The sequence below is a fragment of the Thermobia domestica genome, chromosome 12 (assembly GCF_964235325.1).
Source record: "Thermobia domestica chromosome 12, izTheDome1.hap1.1, whole genome shotgun sequence".
NCBI classification, from domain to species: Eukaryota; Metazoa; Arthropoda; class Insecta; order Zygentoma; family Lepismatidae; genus Thermobia; species Thermobia domestica.
In genome coordinates, this window is record NC_137465.1 from 231,744,250 (window position 1) to 231,772,118 (window position 27,869).

At 35.4% G+C, this 27,869-nt stretch overlaps 1 protein-coding gene across 1 annotated transcript in view; it reads left to right on the forward strand.

Annotated features, from left to right (window-relative positions):
• Positions 1-27,869, forward strand: part of LOC145667118 (uncharacterized) — a 63,986-nt gene that overhangs the window by 12,660 nt on the left and 23,457 nt on the right. Inside the window, exons 2-3 of the mRNA XM_081734861.1 lie at positions 6,086-6,306; positions 25,776-26,118. Coding sequence (XP_081590987.1) covers positions 6,086-6,306; positions 25,776-26,118 — 564 coding nt within the window. The remainder of the gene's footprint in view (positions 1-6,085; positions 6,307-25,775; positions 26,119-27,869) is intronic.

Genomic DNA, 27,869 nt, shown 5'->3' on the forward strand with positions numbered 1-27,869 from the left:
GGCGAGGCTTCACGATCATTCCCACTACTTGGATTTAAAACCAATCGAGAACTTGAGAGTAAGCTTCTCCCTCCACCAGAGATTTAAAAGAAAAATAATTTATAATAACTTTCGTAAATATTTGATTTTAACTTAATATGATGCATGGTTAATGAGGATTTCACATAATGGTCACTCTTGCACTTGAAATCAATCAAATAAGTACCCCGGACAAAAAAATTATGAAGTGCGTACTTTATTGCTCAATAAGCTGTTACATCATCCGGACGGGGATTACAGTGTTGATTTTCTGTGAAATGCAGCCAATGTAGAAGAGGGTGAGTTTCAAGTCCAGTTTGGCTCATTCCTTGAAGAGAATTAAGTGAAATTAAATTTCTAATCTTCTATCCCACGGTTATGCTAAAGGAGAGGAATTGTTAATGAAAATGAACTATTATGAAATAATGGTGGAATGAAAAGGTGAGGGGAAACTGGAAAACTCCAGGAAACCCACAGACACGATGTTGACCACCACAAACTCACATGGCCTTGGATCGAACCAGAAATACCTCGATAACAGATGAGTGTTCTACCATTGAATCACCATGTCCCCTAATGGTAGATAGAGCGAATAAATAAATAAATGATACTTAGACTGTATACGGACAGAATATGGCATGTAATCTACAGTCATTACAACTATGTCATGTGGGCTATCTAACATTTCAGGCGTTTTCGTATATTCATCATCCTATTATACTATGTTTCCCCGAAAATAAGACCAGGGCTTATATTAATTTTTCTTCGCCCGAAAGCATTAGTATTTATCTGTATATATAAATAAATATTAGTATCTGTACACATTTAATATGCGTAAAGTAACCCGTTTCGAACCGTGTAACTACTTGAGCATATTTTGTCGGTAAGGATTATACTTGGAGTGGACCGTATTATAATACGACAAATTTAAAAATTATGCTATGGTTAATTATCTGGCAACATCTTATTTTCAGAGATACATGCTATATATTTTAATAATCGCTTAGCTGAACTTGTGGCTAGTTTATTATCAAAGTAAAATGATAAAAACCCAGCTCGACCCAAGTGTTAACTATGTTTAAAAATTCATTTGAAACCGTCGTCATTCTGTCGTGAAAAGGCGACATAAAAGATCGACTTCATTTTTACATATAAAGGTTTAACAGAAAAGCGTTCCTTCTCAAGAATTCTTCGTTTTGAAGAAAAGAGAAACTTAGCTGCAGACGTTTATTCCTGAATTGTAAGAATTTAACTTTTTTTAAACTCTTGTCACGTACGGAAACCTTTTCTTTATATTTTGTCTTTAGTGTAATTTCTACAGACGTGGCACACAGACTTCTAACTACACTTTGCTCTTTAAGAAATCTACTTTTTAAACAAAGTGACTTTCAGCACAGATTGTACTTTCTTTCTTTCTGAAAGTATTTCATATCCCTCAAAGTTTTGTAACCCGTCTTCTCTTCGTCGACCCGTCATTCTCTTTGGTCGGAAGGACACACACACTCACACACACATTTATATATATATATGTCACACTTCTATTTTGCTGCTGAAGTGTCATAGCAAAATGCAATACATCAAAATCTATTACTTTTTACATAGATTTTAGTAAACCAGGAGTAAGCTACGCATCTGTAACCTATATTATCTAACTTTCTCACTGTATTATGTTTTAGCGCATCAAAGGCTTTTTTTTATATCAATAAGTAACCCAGCTGTCAACTTGTTATTACCCAGTCTTAATGACTCATCGGGTTTCAAAGCACTGTTTAATGACAAGTATCCAAAGACGGACTATACATGAAAATATAGACACACTCACCAACTTTCTGGTACATTCTACAAATGTTCAGTATGTGCGCCCTTGCTCACCCGACACACATCAAACGGTAATCCAGTTCCGTCCATACGTTCACTACCCTGTTTCCGTCAATGGCCATCACTGCAGCAGTGACACGGTCGTGCAGTTCTTGCAGCGTTGTTAGCATTGGGAATATACTTTGTCCTAACATAACCCCACAGGAAGAAATTACATGGCGTGAGATCTGGCGATATGGGGGGTCTAGCAACAGAGGAATATCACGTAGTACACCGATGTGGCAGTTCTTTGTTGAGAATGGCGCTGACAATTGTGTTCCAGTGCTTTTTCCTTTACACAGACAACCAGTATCATGAAACGCAAAATGCTCTGGTGACTAGGGGCAACTTTTCGTATTTGTATATGAATGCACGCTGAACTCTCGTAAGAGCTTCGTGGCTACGCGGTTATCGTACGCGCCTTTGACGTGAGAGACCCGGGTTCGATTCCCGCCGGGAGCTCATGTTCGGATTCCATGTTAATTGGTAGGTCCAGTCTCATATACCCTCGCTGCTGAAAGGGACGTTAAACTTCAAATGCACCTCACTCCACTGACCTCTCGTAACCGAAGAACACTTTGGATATTCTAACACACAAAAAATCTTCTCTTGCATTAGCGCCGTCTTGTAGAGTGCCGTCACAGGCTTGCCAATAAGCGTGCACGTGAGCCACGAGGCAGGCTTCTATCTTTTCACGTTTCACCCGTCTTTGTACGTCGCACACTTGTCATTAAACAGTGCTTTGTAAACTGATGAATCATTTAGGCTAATCCTTTCAACTATTATATCAGTTCCTATATTTAAAGTACAAGACTTTCTTTTCTAAAATCGTGTAATGATTTATAAAGAAATTCATAGAATCTAGATTATAGCACGTACACATTTTTCAGAACTTTCGAAACACATCATAGTATCGAGATTGGTCTATAGCTGGAGTCTATAGTCTATAGTCTATTGGTATATATTGAAGCCGGTATATATTGGTACATAACTTTCATAGACGAAAAGAAAAGAGCTTTTGCTCATGATTGTAGTAAACACATATTAATGCAAAGAAAGAGGTTAGTAAATGGGCGCAGGAAAGAATGATTTTTTCTGATCAAATTCCCAGAAAAAGTCTGCCTTCCTTCCTTCCATATCAGATTAGCATTCGAAGTCCATTTCTTGGTCCCTCCATGAAGGCTTTTAGAATCTCCGAACGTCTACCATTTATCTCTTTAGTATTCATAAGGGGGTTGTTCTATGAAAAATGAGCCAGTTTTGACAGCAGACTACATTTTCAAAAAAGCAAAAGTAATAATTTAAAAAAAAACAAAAGGAGAAAGTGGTTGCTCGATCCATAATGCGACAAAGTCTCTTGTGCGTCAGTGTGTAAAAATCCAGAAACAACGAGAGTAATGGTAAGCTTTTTTCTTATTATTTCCACAAATATAAGATACAGTCTCCGTAAAAAAAGAAAGAAAAAAGTGTTGTACATTTGCCAAAACGAAAATTGAAGTAAAGTGAAAAAAGAAATCTTTATATATATATATATTCATTCATTCATTCGCTATGCTTTTATACGAAGAACTGCCGTTAAAATTTTTCGTAACTTGGCAAAGTGAGAAAATTATACCTATTTTTTCTGTTTCACTGAAAAACTAATGAAATTACTCTATGCTACAGTATTATATTGCTACATAATTTCATAAAGGGAAAGAAAAACAAGAAAATGATCATATAAAAGCAATCAGTCTGCAAACTGTAGTCTATCAGGTGCTTATCCACGAAATAATTTTCATTTATTCGGGATCTAACTAACTCTATGGTCTATGGAACGCATAGGTTCAATGCCGCGTTCACCAAAGCTTTCCACTGATTTCTATCCTTAGCCAACTAGGTCCAGTTTCTACTTTGTATTCCTTTTTCTACGAGATTCATCTTAATATTATCCTTCCATCTGCGCCAAGGTCTTCCTAATGATCGTTTTCCAATTGGACTCCCAGTTAAAACTTTGAAAGCGTTCCTACTTTCTTCCATTCTGACTACGTGACCTGCCCACCTGAGCCTCCTAGATTTGATAACTCTAACAATATTTGGTAAACACTATAAGTTATGTACTGTAGTTTGTCGTTATGAAGTTTCCGCCATTCCCCTTTCTCTTGGGTCCGAATATTCGTCTCAGGATCTTGTTTTCAAACACTTTCCATCTGCGTTCTTCCCTCAGAGTAAGTGGCCATGTTTCGCAATCATAGGTCTACAGGACAACAGGCATGATTATGTCGCCACGACAAAAGATTTTGAACTGAATAATAACAAGAATTCCCGGATTTTAGTCGACATTTAATTTCTTCGTATATATGGTTTTCGTCTGTTAATATTGATCCTAGATATTTTGAAAGTATACACTTTATCGAAAGTATTATTTGATATTTTAACACATCTATAATTTGCAGTAGTATGAATTCGACAAACTTCCACGTATTTAGTTTTCTCTGCATTTACTTCTAAACCCATGTACCTGCATGTGCTTAATAAGACCTTTACATTTCTTTTTATTATTTTATTCGAGATCACACAATCTAAATTATTTCCTGAATTTCTAACATGCGAAGTGAATGATGAAACACAATGTTGAAAGGTACTCCAAAGCATAGGCGTCTCTGGCGGGGGGGGGGACGAGGGGGTCGCGTACCCCCAATATTTTGAAGTACAAAATATTCAATATTTCATTCTAATTTAATTTATTTACTAACGACAGAATAACAAATAAATAAATAATAATAATAATTATATTTATTTGGAATATATTATTCAGGCTGTGGAACGATTATATCAGAGTTCTTGATATACCTTAGGGAATCCGTGAAGGTAAGCAGAAAGGTAACAAATAGAATCGAAGATAATAAATAGGTTGGGCTAGGTAGCACCATTTTAATCACTTTCTTCGATGTCCCCCCCAAATTTTACATGCCAGAGACGCCAGTGCTCCAAAGAAGGGGTTAAAGTGGATCTGAAAAGGTAGGGGGACGATAGGTAGCGGTATGACTTCACACCGTTTCCCCTGCCTATCTTTGCCCCTGTCTTTTACCCCTGCTCCGAAGAGAAATTAGTATTTTCTTTTGAAAAAGTGACTGACTCTTTTGACAATGTGACCGTTTTGATTTGTTGACGATGTGATCGTTGAACGAGCTATCCTAGATTTATCCTAACGGCATTGGGCTAATCCTAACTCATGACTCTTTCGTCCAACCAAGTATAACAGATGCTTTGTAATGTTAAAAAAATAAATGAATATAACTTGCTTAAACAAGTAATAAATGAATAAACTAATTCGTCATTAATAAAAGTACGGACCATCACACTAAATTTTCTAGAATCAATTTTAAAATTAAATCAGGTAATTCTACAATTATTACTGACAAATTTATTTTTCAAATATAAACAAAGCTTTCTGAATCGTTTTTGAGAAAATATTTCCCCTAAAAAACTCATTCTCAAGACCAAACTACCCCGTGTGGAATTTTTCAGGGGAAATAATTATTTTTATTATTGGGTTACCAATGAAAGAAAAGCAAGATCGCCTTAGCTGTTAGAAAGCTGCCTGATAAAGAACATCTTAGTTCCAAGAATAAATTAACCCTTCTCGATTTTCCAGAGAAATCACTTATACCATAATATGAAATATTGATTTATGAAATACGTATATACGAAATCGTTAAATCTATTTCAGAGAAACTCACAAATTTTTGATTTTCACTCTTTCTTATATATTCAGTGTGATTATTTTCCCATCTTTTACACTCAGTGTTCTATAGGGATTATTATATTAGTATTTTCCCCAACTATTTTATTCAGTGTTCTATAGGGTTGCCACCTTCACTAATAAAATTGGTGAAGGGATAAAATCTCGGTTTATTATTGACTCTACCTATAAGTCATTACAATATTTAGACTACTATGCCAGTTCATAAGTTCCTCGCTTTCTTCCTTTCGCATCCATTCTGCTTCTTTCGATTTTCTTACAATGCTTCTACTCCCTCTTTTCAGCCCCTCTACATCTTCAGTCCAATGTTTATATATTACATTATTATTTTATTGCATTCCGCGAACTCTAAAACTCTGTACATCTCAGGAGCAATTTCCAATTCAGCATTCAGTAAACCTACGTCCCATTAATTTTAGTGTTTCAACTTTCAGACATTAATGTTTACGACGGTTTCTCTTTCAGGATGGGACAAGAATTGAAGAAGCAGGTTGTAACTAAACAAGAATATAGTCAAAATGAAACAAATTCACTTCGCTCCACTGGAAACACAGTTCCTAAGAAAGTTGCCTTCCCGTGGAATCCTAGAAAAGTAATACGATTTGGAAAATTTGACCCCATGAAAAGAATCGATCGACCTGAAGGGCAATCCATGTCCAATAGAAGACAATTGTCTACAAATATGGGTAAGTTTTCATTTTGATATTAGCTTTAATGACATTAGTAGTTGTAGAATATTGACAAAGGGAGTTTTGACATTATTGAGTCAGACATATTTCAGTCCTAGTTTTTAATACTTAAGCATGATTTATAAGAGAAATGCTTAACTCACAAAAGGTGAGGCTTTTATATTGGATCACACGGTAAGGCTCTCAACATAGTACTGTTATCACGTCCATCCGTTACTCGGCGCAATAACTCTTAAACGAAAGTAAATTTCATAAGGAAGTATGTAAAGTTTGTTAGAGAAGGTGATATAAAATATCCTACATTATTAAACTCTACTTCCAATTGCATAAAATTCATTTCAACAATCAGCGGAAATCCACAAATGCTGTAATACAAGAAAATTTAATACAGTAGTCGGCTTCAATAAAATAATCAAAAAAGAAACAAGAAAAAATAAATAAAGAAAGCGAAAATACCTATCGGAAGTTGAATATCCAAATTTTATACATTTTGTCTGATGATAGATATTTTTGTGTCAAAATTTAAATAAATATATCTTGTAAATATAGTAAGGATCAATGGATCACATGGATCCATTGTGATAAATTAAGACAACCATTTTTACTGTGCTTATTCCAAATCATATGACCTTTCACTGATAATCAGATCTGCTCTAACATATCTATTTTTTTCTCCAAAATATAGCAATATAAAGTAGACTACTTAAAATTGTTGAAGCATATCCAGAAATGTACAATGAGTTTGAGCTTAACCAGGGGAAACGCTTCTAAAATATAAACGTGGCAAGGGTCAACTGACATTATATTTTCAAGAGCTTTTCTCATCAATCCTTTAGTTTTTAATTTGAACTCATATAATGAGTCTGGATTGCTACTCTTATACTGCATGCTGAAACACTTATACCAAAAACTAATTAACGTCTTTATTAATAGACGCTAGTATATTGCTTCATTTTTCCAATATATGAAAGTTTGTTTTCCAGTCTGGAGTAACGCTTGTGTTTGGTTCACTGCCTTTAAAACAAGATAGTAGAAATAATGAGCAAATTAACGTTTTACACATAATGTTTTCTTGGACGTTATTAAGAAAGAAACAAAAAACTGAAGGAAAACGAAATGATCTGTACGCTTGAGTACTTCTAGAAGAAATATCTCATCTGCATTTTTAGTATAGAACGTGGCAAATGGTACTTAAAACTCTTCCATTTGAACAATATGAATTTTTTCCTTTTTCTTTTAATCTTTTTCCTTTGTAGTGACAATAGAAGAGAGTGTGGTAGACCTGTAAAAATTGATTTCGAGATTTGAACGAATACATACATTTCATTACCCATACATGAGGAAAATGTGACGTTTGAATGTCTGTTCATGCGTTTGTCCTAAGTATGTATGCAGGGTTTGATCATAAAGTAATGAAACTGACCGCCGCGTGGTACTTCCTGGCGTAATTTGTGCTGGGGGGTCTCAGCTGAGCAACACACTGGGCAGCAGTCACGTCTGAGCTCTGAGTCAGTGAGGATCACCTGTGACGCAAAAGTTGTTTTTGAGTTTCTGTCACAACAGAAAACGTGAGAAATGCAGCATTCGCTGGAGTAGCACTACGCGATTAAATTTTGCTTTCACCTGGGCAAAACCGATTCCGAGACGCTTGCCTTCGGAAACAATGCTTACAAAGCGCTGTGTTAAGTGCCCAAGTTTTCCAGTGGTTTAGTGAGTTCAAGAACGGAGGGAGATCGTTGAAAAAATGGAGTGATCTGGATGCCCTTCTACGACTAGTGTGGACAAAAATGTGGTCAAAATGAAAACTCTCCTGGACTCCGATCGTCATTTGCCAAATCACCCGTTGAAAGGGCGTCCAGATCATCTAGAAGCCAGACTGTTTAATCCTTTTAGGATTTTTGGTAACTTTTGTTACCATGGCGTAGTACCGTCTTTAACCGCTTATTTAGGTTCTATAACAGGTATTTTAGCCGATTTTTATTGGTCAAATAAAGGATGGACCCCAGATGTATTTTGGAACCGGATGGTCAACTTGGCGGCGCCAAGTGAGGGCGGAGTTTTGTGACTGTTCTACTTTTTTAAAAGGCAAATTAGAAAAAAAAACACACCTTTAGTTTTCAAGATATCAGATTAAAACTTTGTATAAGAATTGTGTGTATCGTTGGGTATTTCTAAAATTTTTGAGATCCCTACATGACACCGGGGCTGAGCTTGAGGGGCGCAAGTAATCCGAGAGGGTGATTCTTTCAGAAAAAAAATCCGGTTTTCCCCGATTTTTCCTTTTCAGGTGTATGATACGGACATTTGATGCCGTTGGAAAGGGACCCTTATACTGAAAAAAAGTGGTGTTTTAACCATGACTCTAGGTTAAATAATAATGACGCAGTACATTTTTGAAGTATTTTTATATGTATATATGAAGAAATGGCTCACCTTCAGACTTACAAAATTTCTCCCGACCTCAGTTTTCCAGATACAAGATTGAAATTTTGCACATGTATTAAGTACATAACAGTGTATTTTCTAAAAAAATTCAGGTCCTTATGTGAACCCAAGCCCAGGCCAGAGGGGCGCAATAATTTCGAAAAAAGAGATGTCAAAAAATCTTCCGTTTTTTCGCGATTTTTCCGTTTTGGTGAACAATACGGACAAGCGAGTGGTACCGTTGGAAAGTATGCTCTATCCTAAGAAAACGCGGTATGAACCATGATCCTACGATAAATAGTAAGAAACCAATAGCTATTAGAGTGAAATTCTAAAATTTACCTAAAAAATTGGAAATCCTAAAAGGGTTAATGTATCTGCACCAAATTTTAAAGGTAATTTTTTATTAGATTTCCCAAGAGTTTTCCCGAATTTTCTTTCTACTCCTTCGAAGTAAAGGGAGTTTATTGAAGGGGAAAAGAAAAAATGTGATTTATCGTCATCGGCTGTAACGATTTTTATTCATGTTTCATACATCACTATTTCATTAGCAACTCTATACTGTGGTATAAGCCATTTCTCTGCAAAATAAAGTGGACTAGTTTACCCTTGGAAGTGAGTAATTTTCGGATCATTTTCTAAAAAATGACTGCGGTAATTTTGTTCATATTACATAAATAATTGTTTCATCAGTAACCTAACAATATGATATAACTTATTTTCCTTGAAAAAAGATTCACAAGGGGTAGTTTAGGTTTAGGAGTAAGTTCTTTTCGAACAATTTTCTCAGAAACGACTTGGTGATTTTTGTTCGTATTTCGTAAACACAAATTTCAGTAGCAACCCTACAATGCGCGATGATTAATTTCTCATTTAAAAAATTACAAGGGGTTGTATGAGGTGAGTTATTTATTTATAATTTCCTCAAATAATGCCATTTTGTTGTTATTATTTCGTAAACAATTATTTCATTAATAGCTATGAGTAAGCATTTCTCATAAAAACCTACAAGAGGTAATTTATTTTTGCACTGTGGGATGACATTGAAACAAGAAGTGGTTAATTTTTTCCTTTCGCGTAGTTCTAATTAATTTAGCATATATTATTCCGATTGGCTGTTTAGAGGAGTTACTCAAACACTTGTAAGTAAATAAGTAAGCAAAGTAATACTGCTGATAACACTACATTGAATGAAATTTTAGTCGCAGTGTTCAGAGTTGTAGACTCTCTTGTTATTTATAAGGAAGATAAATTCAAACCCCAAACCTTTGTAAATTTTGTTATCTACGTAGTAGTAGTAGTAGTAGTAGTAGTATTTGAGAGGTAGATACCAATTTTAACAACAATTAAACTATAAGTTTTTATTTATGTTATAAGCATACAGCGTACAGTGCACTATATGAGATGTAAACAATGCTACAGTCTCCTTAAATTTGTTTAAGTACCCTGAGGGATTCGTGGACCATAATTTGGGAGGACTGTTGTAGAGTATCGCATATTATAATGATTCACGATGAAACACTACTTGGTGAACTGCCTTCTCTATCCATTGGTGAAAAATGTATCGTTTATCTGAGTGTTCGGTAGATTCTAGTGTAATTCAATGCTGGTATAGGTTGCATTGTCGTGAAACCACAATTTTTAGAATTAAAAAAAAATAGTAAGTTCTCAATTCAACTCTCTGGATATGTTCATGCATAACTTCGATTTTGGTAACTGTTTTTGTTCTTGTTTGTTTAAAAGTGTATACCTTTCTGTTGGTATGATTTAAATCTCTTTAGGAACTGATGGTAATTATTTTCGAGCTAGGCTATGAAACACCTCGATGCATGCTGAGCTAATTACGGTAAACATACGTATAGGCAACCACACATTCTTTAATGTTATTTGGTTGCATAACAACACAGGGGTTACACTGGATTAATTACGGCAAAGTAAGCATATTCATAGGCGATCACACATTCTTTAATGTAATCAATACAGACGTTATACAAGTTTTTGAACACTTAAAATTTTAACCAAGTAGGTTACATGTCTGAAATCGGTTGACTTTATTTTGTACAAAAAGGTATAATTATTTTAACCTTAAAAATGTTTTTAAAGTGTTAGAACAGTGTATGAGAAAAAAACAAACTTACCTCTTCGGCGCAAGACAACATTGATGCATCCCTCAAATATTCATTTTTAAAGAGCTGAGTAAAAGAGAGCGGTTAACGTTTGTAGTTTCATAAACGCTGCAATAGAACCCAGTTTAACATTGAACATTTGGCAAGAGCTGGATCTATTTCTCAATCTTTCCTACTTTCTCGTATTGTCAACATATGGTTGCAGCCACTTTAGAAATATCAGTTTATTTTCATAATTGCTGCGAATTTATCCACTTACTACCGATTGACTCAACTTCTTTTTTTTAAGTCCCTTGAGTGCATGTGACAAAGGAGTGGGTCAGAACAATTAAAAAAGAATGAATGATAGATTAAACGCAAACATACTTCTCAAACATAAACAAATAATAGTGTGTTGGTGGAAATACGATTGAATTCAACTTTTTTTTTTTTCGTAAGAGCTGGGAAGAGTGTTTTGTAAAATATTCTGAGTTTGTTTTTAATTTTAAAAGAGATGGAATCTCTCTTACACTAATTTCAATCCCAAACTATAGGAGTTCGCCTTTAATTTCTAACAAAACACACAATATTCAATAAAAAAATCTAAATGCTTTTAATAGACATTTACTAACAATACGCGTATGTTATAAAAATTGAGAACAACGCGGTCCCTTACTATAATCCCATTTTAGTTGCAAATAATTCAGACGATTAAAAATTCTCAGAAACAAACTGACCATATCCGCTAAAATTGTATATTTTACGAAAGTGATCGTAGAATTCTTATTGAAGCAAGGGTTAGCGAAGCTTCTTATTCTACTCGACTGGCATTTGTATATATGTCTATCGTAGAAGTTAGCCTATTTTGTTGAAACTTGAGATGTAAGTTATTTTTACTTGAGAAATAATTGTGTTGTTTAAGATCGCAACCCATTGAGTATAAGGAGGATAATACGAAATAAAATACACCCCAAGATGCAAGTTTACATACATAATCGAAGGAAAATTTTTCAACATAAACCACGTATTTTTTTATTATGGCAAAACCTAACCTAAGTTTTGTTTATATTACACTAGTTAACAAATTTAAACTTTTTGTTTGTTACATGAGAAAAATCACCTGATCTTAAAGGAACTTTTTGCGCTGAATTCGAATATGCACTCGGTTTCTCTCCATCACGTACAGTTTTCCCGTAACAGAGAGATTTTCGGGAAATTCCCTCAAAAATTTCCCTTTTTCAGATATTTTATTCCCCTAGCTCCTGTCCCCTTACATATAGTAACATAGAAATTATACCTAAGTATACCTTGATTTATATTTAATAAACCCTAAAAGTTTCGTAAAAATCGCTTTGTTCTTTCTAGAGAAAGAAATATCTTTGTATGTATACTGTGTGCACTGTTTATTGCACCTGATAGTAATGCTTTCAGATCTCCTGAGTTGGGGTAAAAACGATTTGCTTTATTACTACAAACACAGACATAAAAATGAATATTTACAATAGTCAACAACACACTTGTATTGCTCTCTGTAAATACTTCCAACGTATATTTTTTTTTAAACGTACAGTATATGTATATCTTAATGCATATATATACAATTCTCCAAGTTTTTTCGTTTTGTTCATGAAATGGTTATCAATATTTGTTATCAAATGTAACAGAATGCAAAAGAAAGATAGAATGGAATACAGACTCATTGTTGACAACAATGAACTAATGCAGTCTGAATTTTCCACTACGGTATCGTTTACCCCCTCCCCCCGCGCATTTCTTTCTTTCTTGTGTTCTTGACACCTGGTGAGGGAGTTTTGTACATTTTTATATTGACGTGGGGTTTAACACTACTTCACTTTCAAAGTTGTCTTTGCTGCTAAGAGTGCTTTCATGTTTGATCTTAACGGCATTATACCCAACTAAGACCAGAAGTTTAGTTTGTGATCAGTACAATGGCGTCAAGAGGACGGCGTTCGTGTGCTAACTCACCAAATAGTTTTTGTTATGTGTGTGGCCAGTTTGTAGTTAAAGGACAGTATAGATCCATTACGCCATCGGTGAAACTAGCATATTATAAATATTTCGGATGTCGTGTGGGAGATCAGGACAAAACTTGGGCACCCAACATAATTTGTGCGTCGTGCTACGTCACTTTACTTGCATGGGCCAAAGGGAAACGGAGGTTCATGAAATTTGCTGTACCAATGGTGTGGAGAGAACCCACCAACCATCTGGATGATTGTTATTTTTGTCTCACAGTAGTTAAGGGACATTCTAAAAAAAGCAAATACACAATAAGTTATCCCAACGTTAAATCCGCAATTAGACCTATTCCGCACGGGGATGAACTTCCACTTCCCGAGTCCCCTACCAACTGGGAAGAGATATGGCCAAAAGACTCTGATGATGATCATGACCTTGATGAACCATCGACATCAACATGTACATCCAAGGATCCAACGTTCATCCCTGACTGTTTTCGCGAGCCACATTTCATCCGGCAATGTGAACTTAATGATCTAGTCCGTGATTTGCACCTGACAAAACAAGAGGCGGAACTTCTGGGATCAAGGCTCCAGCAGTGGAACTTATTGGATGCAGAAACGAACATATCAGTGTACAGGAAAAGGCATGTTCAATTTTCAAGCTATTTCTCAATGCAAGATAATGTGTGCGTATGTACGGATATAAATGGGTTGATGGCGGAGCTAGGAATTCCTTACGTTCCAGAAGAATGGAGGTTATTTATCGACGCGTCAAAGGTCAGCCTTAAAGCTGTCCTTTTACATAATGGAAATAAAAAACCTTCTATACCACTTGCGCACTCAGTGAAGATTAAGGAATCCTATGACACCATGTCAACTTTGCTAAATCGTATAAATTACAAGGACCATTGTTGGCAAATATGTTGTGATCTCAAGGTAGTTGGTATTTTATTAGGACTGCAGTGCGGTTACACGAAGTACCAATGTTTTTTATGTTTATGGGATAGCCGAGCTGATGACAAACATTATGAAGTGAAGGAATGGGAACCTAGAGTGAATTACGTACCTGGAGAATGCAATGTCAAATACGCTCCTTTGGTAGATCCTAATAAGATATTACTACCGCCACTTCATATCAAGTTAGGACTTATGAAAAACTTTGTCAAAGCCATGGACACATCTGGTGAAGGTTTCAAGTATTTGCGAGATAAGTTCCCTAACCTGAGTGATGCTAAGATTTCAGCGGGAGTGTTTATTGGTCCCCAAATTAGGAAATTAATGCTTGATGATAGCTTTGACAGCAAGTTAAACAGTGCTGAGCTAGCTGCCTGGACAGCATTTAAGTGTGTTGTGCGCAACTTTCTGGGCAATAACAAAGCTGAGAGTTACACAGAAATCGTACAGGACATGATACAGAAATACAAAGAGTTGGGTTGTAGGATGTCTTTAAAAATCCACTTTTTGCACTCCCACCTCAGCTTCTTTCCTGCTAACCTAGGTGCTCTCAGCGACGAACAGGGGGAAAGATTCCACCAAGATATAATGGCAATGGAGAAAAGGTACCAGGGACGATGGGATCCTTCAATGATGGGGGACTATTGTTGGGGTCTTGTTAGAGAATGCAACATTTCTTACAAAAGAAGGAAGTAGTGTACGTTTTTGTAACCCAATGGAAGTTTCATATATTGTGATAGTTTTGATTGTCTTTTCATGACCTTTTGGTACATTTGTATTATTGTTTATTGTAAATTGTCACACTTGTAAATTATATTGTATTATATTTTATATATGTGTTTGTGATAATAAAGCAAAACGTTTTACCTCAACTTAAGAGATCTGAAAGCATTACTATAAGGTGCAATAAACAGTACACACAGTATACATAGAAACATATTTATTTCTATAGAAAGAATAAAGCGATTATTACGAAACTTGGAGGGTTTGTTAAATATGAATCAAAGTATACTTAGGTATAATTTCTATGTTAGTATATGCAAGGGGACAAGATCTTGGGGTGTAAAATAAACGAAAAGGGAAATTTTTGAGGGATTTTCCCGAAAATCCCTCTGTTACGGGAAAATCGTACGTGATGGAGAAAAACCGAGTGCATATTCGAATTCAGAGCAAAAAGTTCCTTTAAGAACAGGTATTTCCTTTTATGTAACAAAACCTTTGTTAACTAGTGTTATTGAGGATATCCCCAAAACTTAGAGTTAAACTCTACCAACAACTAACATGTAAATTCACCTCCCCTCAATTTCCAAAATATATTTCGGATAATGTTCGTTAAAAATATTTCATTTAGACTAATATATCATATATTTTCTTTGAGACTTCCCAATGATCTCATCTGCAGGAAGTTAAAATCATTAAAGAATAAAGCAAAGGATTTACCTTCCCTGTATTGTCATGATTGTTTCGTGTCCCACGATAAATTTTATTTATTTATTTATTTATTTATAACAGGTTTCAGATACATCACTAGGCCATTTTGCACTGAAACATTTTAACAATTTGATAACATAACAATTCAATAGCAATTTGAGATGAAGATGGTACAACACAACAGCGACATTACAAAAATAGCTTATTTGTAGATGATCTGAAAGTATACTCACTTGAAAAAACGTCTATAGTTTCTGGTAACTGATTATAGGTACTGACAATTCGGTTTAGAAGGGGCCTTTGGACAATATTAACTCTCGCCGCTCGAGTGTAAAAGAGATCACTAGACCGCGTTGTTCTAGCGGGTAAGCGAAAATTGATCTGACTTAACAACTGTTCACATGATATGTGGCCATTTACAATTTTTTTGCAAAAATATTAGGTCAGAAATTTTATTTCTTACTAGGGGAGGTTTGATATTGAGGGATTTTAAAACGGCATTGTTTGGAAGTGTTCGGAGGTAAGGTACGCGGTAGGATACAATGGCTAAAAAGAAATTAATTACGGAATTTAATTTTTTTTTAAATGAGTAGGGCAGGCCATGGACCAGATAGGAGAACAGTACTCAATAGTGGGAGCAACATATGACTTATAGAATAAGCTTAGGAATTAGGATTTTTTTCTGTCAGCGAAGCGATAAAGGAGTCCCAGTTTTCTCATAGCAGTACACGATATTGTGCTTATATGAACCACAAAAGTAAGCTTACTGTCAATGATAACACCAAGATCTCTGAAAGAGGAGATAGGATTTGTTCTTGTGACCAATCTTGTAAATGTCTTTTATAGGAAATCGTAAGAGAAGCATATTTTTCGATGTTTAAGCTAAGTTTGTAAGAGTTACACCAGTTGAGAAGAATTGAAGCATGCAAGAGCAAGCGCATCGTACTCGGATTGAATTTGTCTGTAGCGTTTGCAATCATCAGCGAATAGAAGAATATTGGCAGAGCTGTTTGTGAATAAAGAAGGCAGATCGTCCATGTATAATAGGAATAGAAGTGGACCCAGAACACTGCCTTGAGGAACTCCAGAATTTACGGGAATAAAATCAGAAGAGTAACTTGAAACTGAAACTCGTTGTGTTTTATTACTGAGATAGGTTTCCAGAAGACTAAGCAATTCGCCATGTAAATTGAATCTAGAATTGAGTTTGTATATAAGATGGTGTGGATGGGAATCGAAAGCCTTAGACAGGTCCAAATACAAAATGTCGAGTTGAGAAGTTTTCTGAGATGATGTCCACAGCATCGGGCAAAAGAACAGATAGATTAATAACACAAGATTTTCCTGGCAAAAAGCCGTGCTGTGAGGAATTTATAAATGGAGGAACAAATTGAAAGATCCTGTTTTTGATAAAATTTTCACAAACGAGTGAGAGAGGTGATAAAGAAATAGGTTGATAGGAGGACATTTCATTTTTATTCTTACCAGACTTATAAATAGGAGTGATATTAGCTTTCTTCCAACAGGTGGGAAAGACACCTTCTGCAAAACAGCGATTTAGTAAATTCAAAAGGGGTTGAGATAGCGAACTGGCAACACTGCGTAGGAAGCAAGTATAAATATTATCTGGCCGTAAGGCGCGCTGTTGGTGTAATGACAAGAGAAGAGAAAGTACTTCGGTCGGAGTGGTACTGATAGAAGACAAAGATTCAGAACAAGCAGGTTGAAGAGGGAAGGGGAAGGAAGGAGAGGTGAGAGGGGATGAAACAAAGCTACTAGCAAAATATTCATTAAACACCTTTGCCCTGTCTTTTTCATTTACACATGCATTTTTGTAGGTCAGTTCTCTCGGTATACGAGAACTATTTCTTCAGTTGTTTATTAGGGTCCAGAAACGCTTAGGGCTATTACTTGTATCGATTGTAACGTGTTCAATGTACTCCTCATATTATCTTTTCATAAGATATTTACTATGTCTTCTAATATCTGTAAAGTTCTTGTAGGTATATTTACTGGGAAAATCCTTTCATAGCTTCCAATTTTGTAAAATTCATCTGATTTTGGTACAATATAGTGAACTGTTTCTTTAAGTCCTTTCCGCAATCGCCGTTGCTTGGCATTAAAATTAGTCAAGAGTCGGCGATGAATTTAGCACCCAATGTATTACCCCCTCCCCCAAATTAAAAAATATATAAATTAAGAAGATGGTTTTGCTATATTATTAAATTTTCATGCAATGTTGTGTGTACTTTTGAGGCTTCATAATCATTTTCCTAACTTGGATTTAAAATCAATTGAGAACGTAAGAGTCAATCTTCCCGCCCTAGATTTAAGTAATATATATATTGTACGATCTTTCGAAATATTACTTGATTTTAACGGAATATGATGTATGCATTTAGTGAAGCTTTTATATAAGTCACACTCTTACGGTAGAAATAACATAAATATGAGAACTGAATTAAGCCTCCCCCGAAGATGAAATAAAAAATACATAAATTTTGTAAAAATACAATTTTATCGACTATTATCTATTTTTTCTAAGAATTTTCAATCATCTCATTTGTTTGCAATTGAAATGAGTCAATAATGAAAGAGTGCGTTCTTCCCAATTTTATTATATTTTCTTGAATATTTATTAAACACAAAAATACTTTTATGAAACATTGTGTGTGTGTGTGTGTTTTGTAGGAGATAAGAGATTTACTGATATAGTTTAGGATTGAAATTAGTGAGAGGGAGGATCGCTCGATTCAGCAATGTATAGTGTAACTAGTTTAAATCTTCACCGGGGAAGAGGAATAACTGAGTCATGATATTGGATTGTCATCAACTACAAGGATAATGTGAAAACCTCAATAAACACATGCATGATATTGAAAGAAATCGAACAATATTACCGAAAGTTATCGCAGAACACTTTTTTTTTATTTGACGGGGGAGGGGGTAGTAGAATAAGCTCCCTCTCTAGGCTTCGATTGATTTTATATCCAAATAGTGGAAATGATTGTGAAACCTCAAAAATATATGCCATATTCCATGAAAATTTAACACTTTTAACATTTTTTTAAAAAATCTGATGAGGCAGGGAGTAATTCCTACCACGGGTTGAATTCATCACTTATTCCAGACTGATTTGAACGCCGAGCATTGGGGATTACGGAAGGAGTTAAAAAAATTACTTTATTTTGAATCGAAACCGAATTAATTGTAGGGAATTTGTCTTTGAACTCTAAAATGAATTGGAGAGCTTGGGTTAGCAGGGTAAATTCATTACTTCATTCTCTATTCATTTTAACTCCCTGTAGAAGGAACGATTAGGAAACTTTAAAGAAAATGTACGACATATTATGCCTAAATCGAATATTGTTTTTTAAACAAAAATTATCGTAAAACGTATTTTTGAAATTCGGAGAGGGGAATGGAGAATTCACACTTAAGTTCTGAACAAATTTTAATTCCAAACTGGGAGGATATTGACAATTCTATAAACGTAATATGCTCTAAATTTTGTCATAATTAATGTTTTTAAATGTGGTTTAAACTGGAAAATTGTTTTGCATGTACATGTGTAAATTTGCAACGTGGGGTAGATTTTATTCCCTTTTATCCTCTTAAATTTATTGAATTCCGATAACAAAAGAAAGGATTATTTCTGAGAGTAGGAAGAAGACACATACCGAATGTAATCAAAATTAGATAAGTTTTACGAGAGTTATCGTGGAACAGACTGCCCGATACACAAATGCCTATTGAGCCAAATAATAGAAGCTTCGCTTACGCTCTCTACGAAAAGTTAAATACCATATATTCTTGTCTTAGCGCTTCTGAAAAATATAGTACTTTTAAATCCGTAAATGAAATGAAACATACTTATGAACGTTTGCCGTACAGCTGACTACTGTGAACTGTACATCATAAGCAAGATTAACACTGGGCCGCTGTGGCTCAGTGGTAGAGCGTTCACCTCTGGTGCTTGGGGTCCCGGGTTCGATCCCAGTCCCCGCCAAGTGAACTTTGTGGTGGACAAACACCGTGTGCGTGGGTTTTCTCGGGGTTCTCCCGTTTCCTCCCACTTTCTTCATTCCACCATTTCATTCATTACTCATCATCACCATCTCCTTTAGCCTAACCGGTATAATCGTGGGACGTAAAACTCAGATTTCATTTCATTTCAAGATTAACACTTTTATGTAATTATATAACAATGCTTTTGAAATTATACACATTTCTCTCCATTCAAGAAATTGTTAAACTCAGTAATCCTGACACTTGTAATACGTAATTACGTTATAGTTGACTACAATAGAACAGATAGTGCCCACTTCCACAGTAGTCATCGAATGGCTAAGCCATCCTCTCCAAGCACCTTCGTATGTACGAAATTCAAAACTTTCCGCCAGAGGCGTTGAAAAAATACATCTTTATTTCAGGTTGCATACTCCTCAGGCAATACCTTCCAAGATTTTTGTTTTTCAAGTGTGGATAAAAGTTTTCGCACGTAACACAGTACACTATCTGCCCTTTAACTAATCTTTAATATTGTTGTCTATGAAACGAGAAACAAGGCTATCTTGTTTCGCCTCGTAAATTTTGAAAAGGTCTTGTCTCGATTTTTGATGAACTATGTCTTGTCTCCATTTTCCAAAGGTTTGTTTCGTTTTGTAAATTTATGTACAACGTTAATACCGTGATGATTCACAAATATTCAAAATCATTATCTAAAATATTGAATCATCTAAAAATATTCAAAATCATTCTGCGTTACAAAAGGTTCACAAAGGGTGTTATATAACAATTTTATTGTTGAAGCACATTGTTAAATGACTTGGGTACCTTTAAATGTTAAAAATGCTATTCGTTGTGTTCGTTCTATCACTTTATCAATTTATAGTTTTCCTTTACTATGAGTGATATAACATTGGAAGAGTGTTTGAGATCTAAGACGAGACCACAACACTCGTGAACTTTCTTCGTCTCGTCTTAAAAAGGAGATGAGAATTGTCATGTTTGTTGTCTTGTTTCGAACTTGAAAGGAAACTTTTTCCCCGTATCTCGTATCATGAGATATTTCTTGTTTGATAAAATGAAATGATATCTTTAAGTTTTACGTCCCATAGTTATGTCGGCTAGACTAAAGGAAATGGTAATGATGAGAAGTGAATGAAATGGTGGAATAACGAAATTGGGAGGAAACGGAAGAACTCCGAGGAAACTTCGAGAAAATCAATGCACACGGTCTTTGTCCGCCACAAGCTTACTTGACGCGAGCTTGGATCTAACCAAGAACCCTATTCAGCAGAGGTGAACACCACTGAGCCACCGTGGTCCCAAATATTTCTTGTTTCTTGGGAAATATGTGTTTAATAAGGATGATGGATAAGTTTTGTGTAGAAGTAATTTTCATTAAGTTTACTTTTAGTTGTAATTGTTCACTGGAAGTAAATGGTAACTAAATATCATAGTCAAAGCAACGAATGTAATTGTAAATCAAAAATAAGAAAATAGGAAAGAAGATACTTTCTTTTTCACACATTCTAAATATTGAAATAACATTTGGCAGCAAGAAGAGAATCTTTTTGTGCACACATGCCTTTCGTATTAGAACTGTTGCTTTTACAGACGACTGACTACTACTGGTACAGTTAAAAGTAGTGTAAAGAGTGGTAAGAGCTATTCTACAGGATTTTGAGACACAACGAAAGACAGGAATAGTTTTTCCATAATCTCAAGACAATGTCAAAGTTTGATTGAAAAGAAAACCCTGGTTATATAGGCTGTTCGTCTTGTGACGAAATCATTCCGTTTGAAGAAAAAAATCAGGAATAGCTTCAAATTTATATTCAATGTAACGATAAAACCATAAAATCCTTGATGAACTGTGTAATAAATAACCTTTGGTTTACTTTGGTCTACAAAATAGAGCTTGCTAGTGTTTTTACTTTCAAGTTTTAAAATTTAAGAATGCAAAGAAATAATGAACTTTTTATCCTACTATTTTGTTGTTTGTTCTATGGATAGAAGCTACCTCGAGAATCAAGTTCTAACAGAACTACAAAGCGAACATTTTACATAATGCAAGGATTTTCACTAAGCACACCAAAACCAGGTTCTCTGTCTTCATTTTCTTGAGTTGATACACGTTCCAATTCTTCCCAAAAGAAATACAAAGGAACGAAGAGTTTTCCCATACGAATGTGAGCCTTTGTGTATATACAGCAGAGTAAACAGCTGTTTTGTTCCGTTTGGTCTCTGAAAACAAGCAGTCGATTACAACAGTGTTTTTTGTTTGTTTATACAGAGATTTGCATCGGCCATTTTGAACAATCCTTTTTCAAATCCATGTGTAAAGAACGACGTGGTTTAAAGAGAAAATTCAATGCCAGGGTTCGATTACGAGAGAAAAAAGGAAGCTTTGAAAGGAAGAGATCGAAAAAGTCAGTTTGTATCCTTTTCTCTTTTGTTTACATGTAGACTTTCCAAAGATACCGCGAACACTATTTCCAAGAAATACGAGAACTTTTTGACCTACTTTAACTTCAGGTTTATTTTTCCTCTTTCTTCTTGTTTTTCAAAACTTTCCAAAACACCATTAGCTCAAGTAACCTGTCAAAGTATATGACAAAATAAGTCATTTATTAACTGTAACTCTATCAGGGTGTCTACTGATACTGGAAATACTTGAATAATACTGGAAATTAATTTCGATACTGGAAATATACTGAAATTTTGATCCACATACTGAAAAAATCATGAAACTGGTAATTTGTCAACAATATTTTTTTGTAATGATTTTAATATTTTTAGAAACAATTTTGTATTCAAATTTTTCTAAAGCAAGAGTTTTATGCAATTTGTAATTAGACATTTAAAGCAATGGGTGGAGCGGAGGGCTATGAGGGGAGTTGCGAGGCCTTTTAAAAAAATCTTAAAAAATCATTTGTATTAAAAAAATTCAAACTAAATATATTACAAATAAAATATTCTTTTGATAGCAAAACAGTTACAACCTTGAAATCATCAAGAATGTGATTATTCGTAAAGAAGTTTTAAAAAATCATTGTATTAGGTACTGGAATTTTGCTGATGGTTGTACTGAATACACTGCAAATATACTGCAATTTTGAAAATGAAACTCAGCCTGTCTATGAACCAGCATAAAATATTATTATGTTACTTTTCTTTGAATTCCTTACTGGATGTGCAAAGGTAACATGATCAGATTAATTAACGATATTTACAACGTATTTATGCGTTTTTATCATATTTATTCTGCAATGTCTTAGTGGTATAGTGCTCACTTCCTATCCAAAGGGCCCATGGTTCGATCTCAGATCATGTGACCTTGTTGTGAAGAACATACAATTTCAATCCACCAATTCCTTTCAAAAATATTCACGTTCATTAATAGTTCACCTTCTTTAGCATAAAGGGTATACTAACAATAATCAATCGCTTAACGCTACAAGTCGCAAAAGAGCGTTGGCAAGTTGCAATAGGTGGCATGGCAAGTTGACCAGCAAGTTCTGCGACAACGTCCAGTCCTTCTACACAATCGCTTCTTCCCCTGCAAAGAAGAAATTGTTTCGGTGGTCGCGGAAGAGAAAAAAACATTCGAAGCTGTCAGCAGACGACACAAAATATGTCGCTTTTGTCGACACGAATTGTATTTAGAATTTTTAAAAATCATAATCACTAGCTATTTCCCCCCCAAAATTTGTTAGTTCTTTCTTTTAGCCTCATGCTTAACCCACTTGCCTTTAATGCAAGTAGTCCTGGGCTCGATTCTGTGTAGGAGAGCCTTGAAGAATTTACACGAAAGATCAGGTTCAATTACTTTGTGCATAACCATATGAAAAAATCAGTGTATTGCTTTGTGCATACCCATACAAAAAGATCAAATTCTATTATTTTGAGAATATCCATACAAAAAGATAAGATTTTATTATTTTGTGCACACCCATACGAAAAGACTAAACTCTATTACTTTATGCATTCCCATACAAAAAGATCAGACTCTATTACTTTGTGCATATCTTTACGAAAAAAGAGTTGAGTTTGAGTTTAACGTCCCTTTCAGCAGCGAAGCAATATGAAACTGGACCTACTGATTAACGTTTACTTCGAACCACATGAGCTCCCCATACGAAAAAAGAATAGATCCTATACTTTACGGACACTCATAAGACCAGATTCTATTAGCTTTGTGCATAGCCATACGAAAAGTTTCGGCTACACCTATGATTACTTTTTCGGTACGGAAGACCCCGAGTTCAATTCCCCGTGAGAGCTTATGTGGTTCAGATTCCATGGCAAAGATGTAGCTCCATGTCTCATATAGCGTCTGTGCTGAAAGAGATGCAAAACTCCAATACCTTACCATTGGTCAAATGTAAAGGAAGAAGAGAAAAATATGCTGTTTTACGTTATTCATACATTGTTTTCATACGATTTTTGGTTACTTTTTGAACATTTCCCTCCAAAATGGAACAGGTGAGGTGCTGTGAGGAGAAATGATTGATTGATTGTATTTACATCCTTCGGCAGCAATAAGGCGAAGACAAGACCTACAATTTAAAGTGAGATCTAAACCAATGTATTGCGTGGATCAGGAATTCGGAGCATCTAAAGATACGACATTAGTCTAGGAAAGAGAATTAAAAACAAATAAACTCTGGTAAAGACAGAAAAGATGATGACCGAAAAGGTAAATTTATGAAAGAATCTATGTTGGTACTAGTTGAAGCAGCCAGTATTATATACCCCTCTTATGAACCAAATATGTGATGGTTTAACATCACCAATATTCTTTTTAGGTTTAGGGGGGCACGGTGGCTCAGTGGTAGAGCGTTCACCTCTGGTGCTTGGGGTCCCGGGTTCGATCCCAGCCCCCGACAAGTGAACTTTGTGGTGGACAAACACCGTGCTCGTGGGTTTTCTCGGGGTTCTCCCGTTTCCTCCCACTTTCTTCATTCCACCATTTCATTCATTACTCATCATCACCGTCTCCTTTAGCCTAACCGGCATAACCGTGGGACGTAAAACTCAAAGATTTCATTTTTTCTTTTTAGGTTTAACGAAAAATAGTATATTTGAGGGTAAACTGATGCCAAATAACAACTTTCTTGGCTTTATACGAGGTGTATTCAGAAAGAAACCGAACTTTTGCTATAACATCTTTATTGCTCATTGTATCTTTTAAGCACTGTTCCCCTGAAAGTAGTCCTCTCTACTGGCAATACGTCGTCCCCAGCGTTTCTGCCATTTTTAGGAAGCCTCCTGGAACACACGTTCCGGGATGGTGCACAGGTCTCTTGTCACATTGTCCTGAATGTCTTCTATGGTTCAGAAACGACGTTCTTTCAAAGTGATTTTGAGTTTAGGAATCAGGATAAAGTCTGCTGGGAGTAGATCCGGGAAATAAGGTGGATGAGGCACAATGAGCGTCTGATAGTTTTTCAGATAACAGCGGATGAGGAGCGAAGCGTGAGTACGTGCATTGACAGGATGCACCATTTAAGTCTGGTTTTAGTACAATTTAGGCCTCTTTCTGCGCACACATCCCTCAATCACGCTTAAATGTGTTCGTAAAATTGTATATTTACTATCTAACCATGTGATACAAATTCATGATGGATATTGCCTTTCCAATCAAAAAACACTAACATCACCTTGATCTTTGACTGACTTATGGGTGCTGTTTCTGAACGAGGACACCCTTAATGAATTGAAAAGCGATTGAAATGTCTTCTGTAAATGTTTCGCCAAGTGTATAGCAAAATTACACACACACATACACACACATACACGCAAGTCGTTCTTGAATCTCTTTCATTATCACTGTATAAGACGAACAGCTTGTGCACATGCTCACTTCCGTGGCTTTCGCTCGACAACTAATGGTCATAGTGAAATGCGGCAAATAGAAATTCGTTGTCCAAACCTGCCGCTAAGTGCTGTCAGTAGCGCACCTAAATGTTCCCAAATTTTTTTTATCGAAAAACGGAATCATTCCAGTTCCAGTTACCCCCCTTACAGGAGATTTATATAAAGAAAGCTCCGACCTAAGAGCCCTGTGGACTGCTTCACTAATATTGTTTTAAATGAAAATTGTTTGAAATAAGATTATGTAGGTCTACTAAGATGGCTCGTGCCAAAATGGCCGAATTAGCCTGTTTTAATTATGTTTTTCACACTGTTAATGTAATAAGGAAGGATAAGCGGCGCATGAACATATTGAAATTGAAGAACAGTATATTAAAATTGTAACAAATAACAAAATTGTCAAAAATATTGAAATGTAAATACTAAAAATTGAATAAAAACTGACGAAGAGCAAAGCTCCCCAATACTTAGTGTTTACAGCGCCATCTCTTCAAACGGAATCGTTACATTTACATTTAATTGTGATTGTGCAGATTTTTCTTTTGAAAATAATTTTTCATTTGTTGCGGAAAACAAATGCAACAATACAAGACACTTTTAAGTCTCTATAGATACTATTCTACATAATATTTTGGTCCTGACTAAAAGTAAACAATTTTTAAACAAATGATCCATTTCGTTTCAGAATTTCTCTTCGTGGATGATTATCCAAACCAACCCAAGATGGAGGTGACTAGTAAAACAGGAGACTTAACAACGATTCCTAAACCTTCGTCGAAACAGCAACAGCCCAGCGGTAACCTCCTACCACAACCAACTGGGCCAATCAGAGAACTTTTGAAATCGTTGGAACAAGAGAAAGATGAGGATCCTAAGTTTGAAGTTCACGCGAGACTTCAAAAACTGGATTATTATTTTGAAAGATTGAACGTTCTTTCAGAAGATTGTCGACAAAGGATGTTATGTGAGGTGGCCAAAGAACCCAATCGATATTACCCTTTGAGCAACATCTTATACGACGAAACAAGGTATGTATATACGTTAAATGGAGAACAAAATGAAATTAAATCTTCTTGCGATTTTGTAGAAGATTATACAGTATTTTACAGTCCTTTATTTTGTCTCTTTTAAGATACAGTAATGGTGTGACGAATTTTAAAGAAACACCGAAAGTTCAAATTGATTTTATAAGTTTTCGTGAAGTAATTTCTTCAAAATTTCCGAGATCATGGTAACTATATAATATACAATGTTTGGAGGTAATTGATTGGGATTGGGACTTAGAAAGAGATAATTAAAATTTCAGAACCTTATCGTTTGTAAATTATTGACAGATGCTACTTTGTTGTGTTAATTTCAGAAGTCTATGCGAAAATAACTTTTACGTAAGTTCTGATGGGTCGAGCAGATGACTTTCTTTGTAGTTCTGAACTCATAAGATGATGTGATCTGGGTGTTCAAGAGGAAAAGAATTAGACAGAAGGGGGATATGTAATTAGCGCTATAATTGATGCTTGGCGGTAACCATGAGCCTGTGAGGCACTATTCACGTATGGCAAGATAGCCCCCCGACTTTAGAAAATTGAAACAATAACTAGGTCATTCGTTTGTACTACGTTTCTACCATTTGTACCGAAAATATTTTCGTTTGTACTATTTTCCTTATAAGGTTACTTGAGACGTCAATTGGGGAGGGTATCTTGGCCTCAAGATAGTTCCCCCTATCACCTCACAAAAAATTGAAATACACAATTCGAAAGCAAATCGTTCGTACCGTTTGTAGCGCAAAACGTTTTGTTTGTACGCTGATAGTTTTCGAGAAACAGGGGATGACATTTGGGGGGGGGGTATCTTGACTCAAGATAGGCCCCGTAATGTGTACTTTTTCCATGACCAGTAATAAGTATTATGTGTTTATTCATGTGAATTTATGTGTATATAGAATTATGGTTGTTCATATCCAAATAAAAAAAGAACTTTTGGGGAATAACTCAACGTTAAAATTGAATCGGCGAGTGGGAAAACAGTGTGAGTCCAAAATAAGCCATTTTGAGATAAAGGCAAAAATAACACTAAAGATGTAGAACTACAAGCTGTAATGAAGAACAGTACAATTTACAAGACCTCGCACGTTATAGCAGAATGCTATAATGTCGACTGTACATTTGTGGCATTAACAAATGAAAGTTCTTTCTTCAAATATCTCAAATGCGTTTTGTGGACTAAGGTTTTCCCATTTACCGATTCAATTAAATGTTCTCGATTTCTGTCCTTTTCCGTAAGTAAATACCGTATTATTCAACAATGGTCTACTTGGTTTTGGCTTTTGTCTATGAAAGCGGCGAGCTTCTCGAGTCGCCAATGTGACAGATATTAACAGTTGATTTCTTCAGTTGGTGTAAAACTGAAACGTGGAAGGACGCAATTTAGGTGAGTAAACATTTCATTTTTTCTTTTTCTTTTTTTTATTTTCGTTAAGATTATTTCTGTCAGTCGAGTTTCTTTCTGAATTTGTTTACACTTTGTTATTCTTTTTACGGTATTTACTTACTCTTTATATACAATTAAACATCCTAGGCAACCCGTGTAACACTGAGGTTATTGGGGTTGCATATAGAACCAGGCGATAAATCGATATTCATGTTTTTAACGAGCTTGGTTTACCAGAACTCCTTTATTAGCACCCGGCCCGCGGCGTAACCACATGGAAGCTTATGATTTTACTCCAGATATGTGGTTCGTAACTACTGGCTGAATGTGATCGAAATTTGGAAGACAA